This window comes from Nannospalax galili, unplaced genomic scaffold (assembly GCF_000622305.1).
Source record: "Nannospalax galili isolate Female #2095 unplaced genomic scaffold, S.galili_v1.0 scaffold389, whole genome shotgun sequence".
Taxonomy (NCBI): domain Eukaryota; kingdom Metazoa; phylum Chordata; class Mammalia; order Rodentia; family Spalacidae; genus Nannospalax; species Nannospalax galili.
In genome coordinates, this window is record NW_008360310.1 from 2,586,827 (window position 1) to 2,598,186 (window position 11,360).

Below are 11,360 nucleotides of genomic sequence, written 5' to 3' on the forward strand. Positions count from 1 at the left end.
ATAAGTAACAAGCAGAGCAATGTTAATTACAAATTAAATCTGAGAACATTCTAATTCATTGTCAAGTGGATTAAAACCCTTTGTAAAACTAAAGAATAAAGGTAAACATTTGTTATTAGTGCTAGCAATCTTTACATTCAGAATTATTTTTTTATTTTTATTTTCTTGTACAGTTTTTTGGCCTGAAGGACTTATTTCCTTGTCTTTAGCCTAGGGGGACTGAATTAGGGTCCTTCAGAAGTAAAAAAAAGCTGTCAGATCCTCTGGAATTGGAGTTAACAGATGGATGTTAGTCCAGTGGGTGCTGGAAACCAAACTCAGGTCCTCTGCAAGAGCAGCCAGTGCTCTCCTCTGAGCTATCTCTCCAGCTTTCAGTCACTCTTTTCCTAATGGGTATGAGTTCTCAGTCGTCTGTGGCAGAGTTCTTTTGAAAACCACACATTATTTTTTGGTCTCTTATCAGTAGAAGCTTTATTTCCTCACAAAACAAATGTCCATATTTACCTTGATTCTTAGAAACCAACCCCCCCCAAAAAAAAAACCCAGAATGAAGAGGTTGTTCATCTGAGATAGATTTGCTTGCTTTCATTTGTTTAGTGTAGAAAGGATTTCTTAGCTGTCTAGGAGAGATAAAATTTAAGTGCCTTTCAAATCATGAAGGGATTCAACTATAGAGATAGTTCTTATAGAGCTTTCTAGTGAGGCAGAATAGGACTTAATTCAGCATGTTCTTTTCAAAACAAGCTAATGCTATCCAAGTTAAGATGTCAGTATAGCTGGGCGTGCTAGTACATTCCTTTAATCCCAGCAGAGGCAGGCGGATCTCTGAGTTTGAGGCTAGACTGGTCTACATAGTGAGTTCCAACACAGGGATACTTAGTGAGACCCTGTCTCAAAAAAAATAAAATAAAATAAAACCAACCAAAAGTAGAACTTTTGAAGTTATTGGATGTCTGCATCTGTGGCTAGTAAAAATTCTGTTGCTGCTGTTATGTTCTGCATAAATGCTATCATTGTATTTAGGCCCTCACCAATGGCAAATGTCATTGATGATGACTGATGACCGAAGGAGTCACACTGGTATCAGCTGTCTAAATGTGAGGAAGCAGACAAGAGCAGTATGAAAAAGGCACTGCTTTTCTATTGCTCAAACACACACATAGGCGGTGTGCTTGAGAACTAACTCTTGAATTCTGGCTCCTTTAGAAAATGCATTTTCTTTCTTTTTTTAAAAATATTTTATTTATTATTTTATGTGTATGAATGTTATGCCTGCATGTAAGTAAGTACACTCGTGTGGTGCAATGCTCTTGGAGGACAGAAGAGGCTGTCAGATCCCCTGGAACTGGAGCCATGGACAGTTAGTTGTTAGCTACCATGTGGGTGCTAGGATTCAAACCTGGGTCTTCTGTAAGAACAGTCAGTGTTCTTAACTGCTGAGCCATCTCTCCAGCCCCAGAAAATGCATTTTCTCAGTTACCAGGTTTAACTCTCCAACTCCACCCCAAAATGTTTTTAAATATTTAAGGAGATGCTGAAATGGTGCTTATAAGTTACTGGGTACAATTTCTTAATTAAACCTAAATATTTATGATAGGATTTCTATAGGTTCTGGAACCTGGTTAGGAACAATTAATTTTTTAAGACTCTCAGGTCCTTTAAATGCTGAACATACAGTTAATTGAAAACAGTAAATTTGTTTTACTCACCAAAATTTCCCCCTTATAGTGTTAGCCCTAATATCTTTGGTGACTATATTAAAAACAAGAAACAAAAAACAAAAAAATCCCAACAAAATGTCATAGATTGTTCAAGGGTGAAGGATCACCTGTTTTGAGGGTTTAAAAATGACTTTCTAGCTGGGAGTGGCGATACATGCCTTTGATCCAGCACTCTGGAGCAGAGGTGGCCAGATCTCACAGAGATCAGGTCTCCATAATGAGTTCTAGGTCAGCTGTGGCTACTGGAAGACCCTGTCTCAAAAAAAGGGGTGGGGCGTTGGAGAGATGGTTCAGTGGTTAAGAACACTGGCTGCTCTTACGTAGGACCTGGGTTTGATTCCTAGCACCTACATGATGGCTAACAACCATCCATAACTCTACTTCCAGGGGAATCCAATGCTGCTGTTTCACATCCATGGACATTGCACAACACGGGTGCACTTGCATACATGCAGGCAGTACACTCATACACATAAAATAAAAAAATAATAAATAATTTTCCAACTTCCAAAGAGGAACTCTATTAACTCTCCTATGATATTAAAAAGCTTTTCTTTTTTGTATATATGTGAGTGCTCATGCATGCGTGTGTGTGTGTGTGTGTGTGTGTGTGTGCCCGTGTGTGTGTGTGTGCGTGTGAAGGCCAGAGGACCATGTCCTCAGGAGCCATTCACTTTGTTTTTTGAGGCAGGGTCACTCAGTGGCCTGGAGCTCACTGAATTGCCTCAATGGCTAATCAGTGAACCCCAAAGATCTACCTGTCTCCATCTCTCTAGTACTGGAATTTTAAGTGTGAGACGACACCATGCACAACTTTTTTCTGTCAGTTCATAGAATCAAGCTTAGGTTCTCATGCTTTATAGAAGCATTTTATCTACTGAATGCTCTCTGCAGTCCATAATGTATTTTTTTTTGAAAGTTATGAACTACCAATTTCTCATTTTTAACAAATTCAGTAAATAGTTTTGATTTGAGTACCTAATAAGTGCAGCAGATACTCCACGTGGTATTGAGGATATAGCTGTGATAAAGCCTCTCTATGGAGTTGGGGAGGAGTCAGGAAAGTGCAGGATGGAGAGCATCAGGCCACAAAGAAGGGTAAAGATATCCCCAATGGTGATCTCTTTGAGTCTTCCTTTGGAGGAAATCCTGGAAGCTTGGCCAGAGGACAGAGGCCATAGTTCAAATCAAGAAAGTATGCTATAGCAGTCAGGTTACATTCATGTTGAAAATGCAATTTAGTTTTAGCAAAACATATTCCAGTTAATTTTATTATTTAAAAAAATTGTTTATTTTTATGTGTGTTTTACCTGTATGTGTGCTAGTGCACCCATGTTGTGCAGTGCCTGGGGAGGCCAGAAGAAAGTGTCAGATCCCCTGGAACTAGGGTTATGGATGGTTATGTACTGCCATGTGCATGTTGGGAACCAAACCCAGGCCCTTTGTAAAAATAGCCATCTTGGGGGCTAGAGAGATGGCTCAGTTGTTAAGAGCACTGACTGCTCTTGCAGAGGACCTGGGTTCAATTCCCAGCACCCACATGGTGGCTATGAACCATCCTTAACTCCAGTTCCAGGGGAATCTGAAGCCCTCTTCTGTCCTCCACGGCATTGCAAGACATGGGTGCACTCACATACATGCAGGCAATACACACTCATACACATAAAATAAAAATAATAAATTAAAAATAGCCATCTCTCCAGCCCCTCCAGTCAATTTAAAATAGGATGTTGTTTTAGAAATAAAATTTTATTTCCATTAATACTTAATTTTTGTTTTGTAGTTGTATAAGTGCTGTAGGGAATAAGGATTTTTAAAACTAATTTATGTACGTTTAAGAACATTGTAAGAATTATATAAGCTGGTTAGAAATCACAGTATTTTCTTTTCTTTTTTTTTTTTTCTTTCCTTTTGTTTTTTGAGTCAAGCATTCTGCATCCCTTACTGGCCTGGAACTAACTATGTAGACAAGTTAGACAAGACTGGTTTGGAATTCATAGAAATCTGCCTGCCTCTGCCTCCTAAGCACTGTGATCAAAGGCCACTACACCTTGCCATATTGTTTCTTTAAAACACCAGCTACTGTTGTTTCTCATATTAGAACTTAATCTGAAATTTTTGTCATTGTATTTTGAGACAGGGTCTCTAGCCCTAGCTGGCCTAGAACTTGCTATGTAGACCGGGCTGACCTGGATGAGAGCTGCCTGATTAAAGGCATGGGCTACCATACCCTGCTGGACAGATAGCTTGTGTAAAAACCAAAATATTTAGGGCTGGAGACAGTGGTTAAAAGCACTTGGTACTCTTTCAGAGGACCAGGTTCAGTTCCCAGCAGCCATATGGCAGCTAACAATTGTTGGTAACTCCAGTTTCAGAGGATCTAACATCCTCTTCTGGCTTCCCTGCATTGCATGCATGTGGTGCAACTTGCATGCAGGCAAAACACATGAACTAAAAATGATGAATGGATAAAAATTTTAAAAATCAACAAAATATTTAGAAGGGAGGTCTAGTTTTGCTTGAAATATCAGCTCTGACACCTAACTCAGTAGACAGTGAGATCTGCATCTTCACATCCTTCTTTCAGTCCTGGTGGTTGCTTCTGGTGTATATTGCTATTCTAATGCTTGTGGAAGCTTCCTAATGGTAGTATATTTAGGTGCTTTAAAGTATTGCAGGAGTTACCTAAGCAATGCCTTTTCAGATTGCTAAGCATTGTTATGTTTGAAATTTTGTAGTCGTACAGGATAACTTTGCTACACCAGATTTGCCTTTGCTGACATGTTTGACACAAGACCAGGAGTTTGAGCCTGATTCCTTATTTCAACAACGTGAACTAGAATTTGCACCTTTGAGGTAGGATTATTTATTTGCCGTCTAACCTTTCTACTCTTACTGTAAATTGTTATTAGCGTAAATGGCTTCAGGCTAACATGAAATTTGGGAGTAGGAGTTCCATATTCTTAGCAAATAGCACACATATGTAACAAGGCCCTAAATGAAGCATATTAATTTGGTACAGTAATGTACATACAGAGATGTACCAGGTGACTGTAGTTCATTTAAAAGAAGAGAGGCAGAGGCAGGTGGATCTCTGTGAGTTCGAGGCCAGCCTGGTCTACATAGCTAGTTCTAGGCCAGCTGGGGCTACAAGGGGGACCCTGCCTCAAAAAGACCCCCCCCGAAATTCTAATTTAGTTTAGCACCCAGGAATATTTAGTTATGAGGCACACTGGTTTTCCTTATGAACCTTTCTGTAGGCCACTATCATCTGTCCTTCCCTCTCACCTTCATCCTACAAAAAAGCGTTTCTAGGACACTAATGTATCTGCACTCTCATTTTGCTCAGTTTTTGAATCAGTCTAGTTAACTCTCTTTATACTACAGGTAGGTAGGAAATAAACAATGTTTTTATAATAAATATTCTTAGCTGATACATTTTAGAATAATCACAATGGGAGAAAAGTCAAATTCTTCAAAAACATATTTGGAATTGTCCAAGGCTCTGTTTTCTTTTAGAACGGAAGGAAAACTAGGTAAACTGAAAACTCTAGATATTTAGAAAATAAAATGCAGCATCTACCATTGTGCTGTACACAATTACCAAGTGCCTGTACACATTAGATTGTCAGCCAGTGATTAAGTTATGTTGTATTTTGGGAGTAGATCACTTCTTGAGTGTTTTCATAAGTATAATAAATGGACCATAAATAAAGGGATGCAAGTTAGAAGAGTATTAAATTGTAGTGGGTGATGAGCATTTGAAATGGTAAACCTGGTGCTGGAGAGATGACTCAGCAGTTAAGAGCATTTGCTAATCTTACAGAGGACCTGGGTTCAATTCCCAGCACCCACGTTATGATGCAAAACCACCTGCAATTCCAGCTTCAGGAGATCCAACATCCTCTTAGGTCTTCTGCAGGCGCTCTGTGCACATGGTACACAACAAAATGCAGAAAAGACACCTATACACATTAAATAAATAAATGAAATAGTAGACCTTATTAAAAGGCTATTTTGAATGTTACTTTGAAATAGATTTTTTGGGGGGTAATACGGAAATCAGATTCTGTCTGTTTTAGAAGACTGAGATACTATCAGGATGATAGTTTACTGTCTAGTTGCAAAATTTTATTTATTCAATCTTTAAGCTCCTTGCAGGAATTTAAAATTAGAACTTTGTTTGTTTTGTCTCCTTGTAGCCCCAGATGGCCTAGTACTTGCTATGTAGACCAGGTCAGGTTGACTTCAATCCCTTTGACATCCCTTGTCTCCGCTTTCTGAGTGCTGGAATTGGAGGTATGCATCACTATACCCCAAAGAACTTTTTAAAAAAACATAGTGGTGCATGCCTTTAATCCCAGAACTTGGGAGGCAGAGGCAAGTGGATCTCTGTGAATTCAAGGCCAGCCTGGTCTACATAGTGAGTTCCAGGACAGCTGGGAGACCCTGTCTCAAAAAGACCAAAAAAACCCAAAAACCAAAAAACAAACCCAAAAAAACATACTTTCAAATAAACCTGATTTCAGTGACATAATCAGGTTTGTATTTTTATGTTAGTGTTTAAAAATAAGTGTTAAAGAGCTACTTATTTCTTTGTAACTCTGTATTTTCAGAGGAATTCCTGATAAGCCTGAAGGCACTGAATGGCTTTCTTGACCATCAGAAGTTAGTGAAGCTTTATTCCAAGCCACCTCAGAAACATCTTCCGATTTAGTTAACAGTTGCCTTAGTATATCTCAGCACCCGCTTAGAGGTAGCACAACTTTTGGGTCTCAGCGTTCTCTTTTCCCTCCTGAACAAGAGAATAACGGGGAGAATGTGCTGTCTAATGTGCTGTCTAATCACTATAATGCTCTGTATTCATACATGTCATGGCAGGCAAGAAAGGATACTCAGCAGCCAGAAGACAAGTTGACTGATAAAAACCAAGTTTCTACTTCAACTTTCTCTGATGTTAGTGATGAAAGCATAACCACTAAAAGAGATGATGGCTTTGATGCGTCTTGTTCTCAGGTGCAGTATTGGAAACGGAGCTTCACAACAGGCAGAAACATGTCTAGCCAATAAAGACCATGGTTCTTTTCCATGTGAAATTGCTCCTCCTTGTCCCAATAAGATGTCATATTCTTTCTTGAAATGCATGTTGGAAAGAGATAAAGGGGCTCTCGTGACCTCTGAGAGCCATCCCGAAAATGTTTGTTTAAGGGCTCCAGCTGAGGATGAGATGAATCAAAAGATAGGTTCTTTGGAGGGCTATGAAAGAAATGAAGATCTGCAGAAAGAATTATGTCAATATTTTAAACAAAAGGAGTCTAGAAGTAATTTGGTATCTTCAGAACTGCATTCCACATCTCCAGAGATAACGTATATCAGGACTGTTGTAGTTCCTGATGATTGTGAGCAGGTTTCAGGAGCACACATACTCTCAAGCAGACTTATATCTCTAAGATGGAGGCTGTTGGAGGTCCTCCTCGAACAGTTAAATCCAACTTGGATGAGACATCACAACAACTGTATTTTCAAGAGGACAGAAACCAAAAGGCAGCTTCTATTTTTGGTGAGAAAAATGTTGATGCTATTGAAAATGTAGCCTTTGAGGCAGTTATTGCCGCAATTGAGCCTTCCAAGCAAGAGAGTCCTGTAAGTGAAGTCCAAACTGACATCAATAAATCTTTAGCAGATGAAAGTCAAGAGAGAGAACCCCCAAATCCAAATATTTCCCCATTAAATTATAACAATGAAAACTCTTTCATTGATAAGCTTAAGCATCCAAAATACCAATCTACTCCTGGGGGCTTGAACCAACAGCTTTAAAACCAGTGTTGCATAAAGAAGATGATGGTGCTGGCTGGCTCCCTATATTCATATCCAAATTTAAAATCGCCCCCTAATGCTGCTCAGAACATGCTCAGACAGCCATTTTCTTTTATTCCAGAGCATAAGTCATCTCCTTTAAGTGAAAAAGCTTACAACCAGGCTGTTGGTCTTGGGGAAACACAGTCACCTTTATTTCCGTATGACATATGCAGTCTTGACCTTACAGAGAAGGGAAGATCTTCAAACATTATTTATCCAATGAAAGTATCAACTTCAGATTCTTGGGTTACGAGATTTAAAGCAGCAGACCTTTGAAGAAGTTGCAGATTCCTCAGACTATTATTTGAGTAAGGATGTAAACTGTAGTAACCCATTGAGGATCCCACCTGAAGTTATAGGAAGCAGCTTTTCAGCAAACTTGTTGGCATGGGATACAGGGTGCACTTCCTTGGTTTGGGGGCTGAGTCCAGTGTTACTGTATATACAGTTATGCACAATGACTCCTGTTTTGTAGAGGGCCTGCAGGGGAAGGCTGAGCCTGACATCATTACTCTGAATGGTGATACTGAGTACTCCAGCCTATATGGAAATGCTGTTGCACATAGTAAAAGAGTCACTGAACCACAAAAACAAGTAAGACACAGCAAAGTAGTTGTAAATAGAGTCTTTCTCGGTGCTGATTCGGAAATGGTATTTGTTTTCGTTTACTTTTTACTGTTTCCAGACATGTGGCCTACATGGCTTAACTGGTGAGTACTGTCATCTAAGGAGAGCAATTTTGAAAAGCTTTAAGTTATTCTATTTGCCTTTTTTTTAATTTAAAAAAATTATTTTTATTTTATGTATGTGCGTGTATTGTCTGCATGTAGGTAAGTGCACCCATGTCGTGCAATGCCCGTGGAGGTCAGAAGAGGCTGTCGGATCCCCTGGAACTGGAGTTATGGACAGTTGTTAGCTGTCATGTGGGTGCTGGGATTCGAACTTGGGTCTTCTACAAGAACAACCAGTGTTCTTAACTGCTGAGTCATTTCTCCAGCCCCTCTGTTTGCCTTTTATGGATAGACAAGGGAATATTTTTGTTGAAAAACATAGTAATGAAAGTATGTTTTTGATTTTTAGAGACAGGGTTTCCCTGTAGCCCCAGCTGACCTGTAACTTGCAATGTTGACAGAGACCCACCTGCCTCTGTCTTCTGAGTGCTGGGATTAAAGGTGTGTGCCACCATGCCTGCCCACATTTATCTTTTGATAACAACTCTGACTTACAACTCAGTCTTCATATGATCTACTAGTGTGCTTGACAGAAAGGTTTGTTTCATAGACCATGAGATTTCACATGTTTTGTGTATCTTAGAAAAGGACATCTTCTGTAGCTTCCAGGCCTTTCGTCTTGAGACATCCTGACCCTTCCATGTTGAGCCAGCAAGAATCTTTGGAACAGGTTAAAAATAGAAAAACTCAGGGAGACATGCAATTGTGTTTTCCCTTCTGGTCTTAGTGTGCCAGCCTTGAAAGATTCAACTAATTCTGTTTAGAAACTCCTGAAAATTTTGATTTTAGGAATTTAAAAAAACTTTAGGAATCATTGTCTTCCTGGGAATGATACTGCAGTGCTTAATGTTCAAACGAGTCAGTATTCTGAAGGGAGCTTAGTGCTCCTTCTCAAATGAGCAGCATATCATATATATACCCCTTCCCCTATGTTCATACGATCATGTCTGTACTAAAATGGTGACTCTGGTGAGTTGTAAAAGTTTTTTTTTTTTTTACTAGGCTTCATTTGCCTGAGTCTTTGAATCTTTTGGCTTTAAGTTTCCTCAGGTCCCAGTGTCCGCTTTTGTTTGTGTGATGCTCTCAGCTCCAAGCGGGGTCTCATTTACTTGTAATGTGTCTTTTGTGTACTGTTCATCATTAAAATAGGTAGAAAATATACATCATATACTTAATTTTGCTTTTCTTATTTTCCCATGCATAAAACTGGTATATCATTGTGAACCAAACCTGTAGTTTGGGTTATAGCTACATTTAGATCTTTAGGTTTAGATAGTTAATAGGAGAAGATGAGCAAAGATAGCATGATGAATTTTTCCTTTTATTTATAGTTTGTTGAACATATAAGAAGATTTCTTAAAAAACCATTAGATTAATGTTTTCTTCAGTATTTTAAAGTAGGCATTATTCTAATTTTCAGTCTGATGAGAGTGAGGATGGAGTAGCTGATACCTTAAGAGGTTCACAGCTATTCACTGAGTCCATCCTGTCAAGGCTTCACAGGGCACAGCAGTTTAGTCTATCCTGCCATGGAGGTTTGTTAGGGATGGTTTTCACCCACATTTTACGATGAATATTTAGAGGATCATGTGCCGCAAGCCACGACTCCATCCAGCAGAGCCAAGGAAAGATGACACAGACACCAAGGTGAGGTTCAGGCTTCTTCTTCTTTATTACGCACTTCAGTCCTTATATAGTTTGTTCCCAACAGCCCTCCTCCCAGCCAGGACCAATCAGGGCACACACACACACACGCAGCAGGCAGGCAGAGTGGCAGCTCATTGGGCCACGTAGCAGGGTCATGCTTGATGATGTCTCTGATCAGGCAGCCTCCACATGATCGGGCTCCTCGCTTGCGCGAGTTGGAGTAAACAAGCGAGGGTCACAAGACTTGGCAGCCAGCCAAGGCGCCGTCTTTGGCTGACTCGCCTGCGCTCGCTTCCCACATCTCCCCCTTTTTGTTTTATTAGAAAGGTTAAAGGACCTTGCCTGTCTTAGGTTGCCCCCTTCCATGTAACATCCTTACCCGTCATCAACTGTTCAGCAGCTTGGCTGGAAGTCTGTCTTAGGTTGGTATGTACGTGAGGGAGTCTTGCCCATCTTTGACTACCGGTCCAGCATGGTTAACCATACAGCGGGTGATCCTCCTGCCTCGAGCGCTGCCATGGCCTGAACCAACATCTGTTGATTCGCTGCTGCATGTTGCCTGGTACACCTGATATACCATAACATCCCTCCACACGCTACAACGAGGAGGAATCCCCAGAGTCCCATGCCTCCCCATTCTTTCAGGAAGCTGAAGGTAGTTCTCATAATCTAGACAGTCTCGACCCGTGTGTTGTTCACAACGATCACAAGCAAAGTTGAGAGAGGAGAACGGTGGGTACCAGGCGGTGGAAAGAGTCCATAAGAAACACGAACAGAGTCCAAAAATCCAGTCCAAAAAAAAAAAAACTGGGAACACAGGATGCGATGATGGATGGTGCAGTGAGGACACAGGTGGCATAGAGTCAGGAGATGTTGCAAAGCAGAAGTATCATTATTAGAAGTATTGGAAACTAGGAAAAAGAAGGGTGGGACCACACATACAGGAGTAGGTGCAAGCGGTATAGGTGAGGGCTTGGAGCAATTTACTCTAGTATCACTTTCAAAAGTCCCGGTTATTACTGGAGAAGGCCCCTTCCATTCTCCTGTAAGGACATCCTTCCAAAGGACTGAAACTTGGGAAACCAATTGCGGCGCAGAATAGCGGTCTGCGGCCAAGCTCCCGGAAGTATCCAAATTCAAAAATCTTCCTTATGGAGCTGATCGCCAACGATGGCCTCTGCGTCCCCCTTCCTCCTTATCTAAGTCTTCCTCCTCATAAAGCTCCTCCTCCCCTTCCTGCCCCTGCGGGAGACTTTGTTGGTCTCGGTTAGAGAGCTCCTCCTTTATTTCCTCTAAGGCTTGAGCTCTCTGATCAATATCTCTCTTGTACTTCCCTGTCTTGTCTGTAATGCATGTCCTCACCAGCGTCCATACTGCTAGAGTTCCCGCAGGGAGGCGGCCC

At 40.7% G+C, this 11,360-nt stretch overlaps 1 protein-coding gene and 1 long non-coding RNA gene across 5 annotated transcripts in view; both read left to right on the forward strand.

Moving 5' to 3' along the window:
- The window catches only part of LOC115068688, a 19,322-nt gene extending 14,590 nt beyond the window's left edge, over positions 1 to 4,732 (forward strand). Inside the window, exon 3 of the long non-coding RNA XR_003848026.1 lies at positions 4,460 to 4,732. This is a non-coding gene — a long non-coding RNA (uncharacterized LOC115068688). The remainder of the gene's footprint in view (positions 1 to 4,459) is intronic.
- Positions 4,733 to 9,747: 5,015 nt separating this feature from the next.
- Positions 9,748 to 11,360, forward strand: part of LOC108490275 (Alstrom syndrome protein 1 homolog) — a 49,939-nt gene continuing 48,326 nt past the window's right edge. For all 4 annotated transcript variants that reach the window (XR_003848025.1, XR_003848024.1, XM_029559431.1 and 1 more), the window contains exon 1: positions 9,748 to 9,958. Coding sequence is in view for 2 of the 4 variants with exons in the window: in XM_029559431.1 (XP_029415291.1) it covers positions 9,899 to 9,958 (60 nt within the window). In the remaining 2 variants the exon portion in view is untranslated. The remainder of the gene's footprint in view (positions 9,959 to 11,360) is intronic.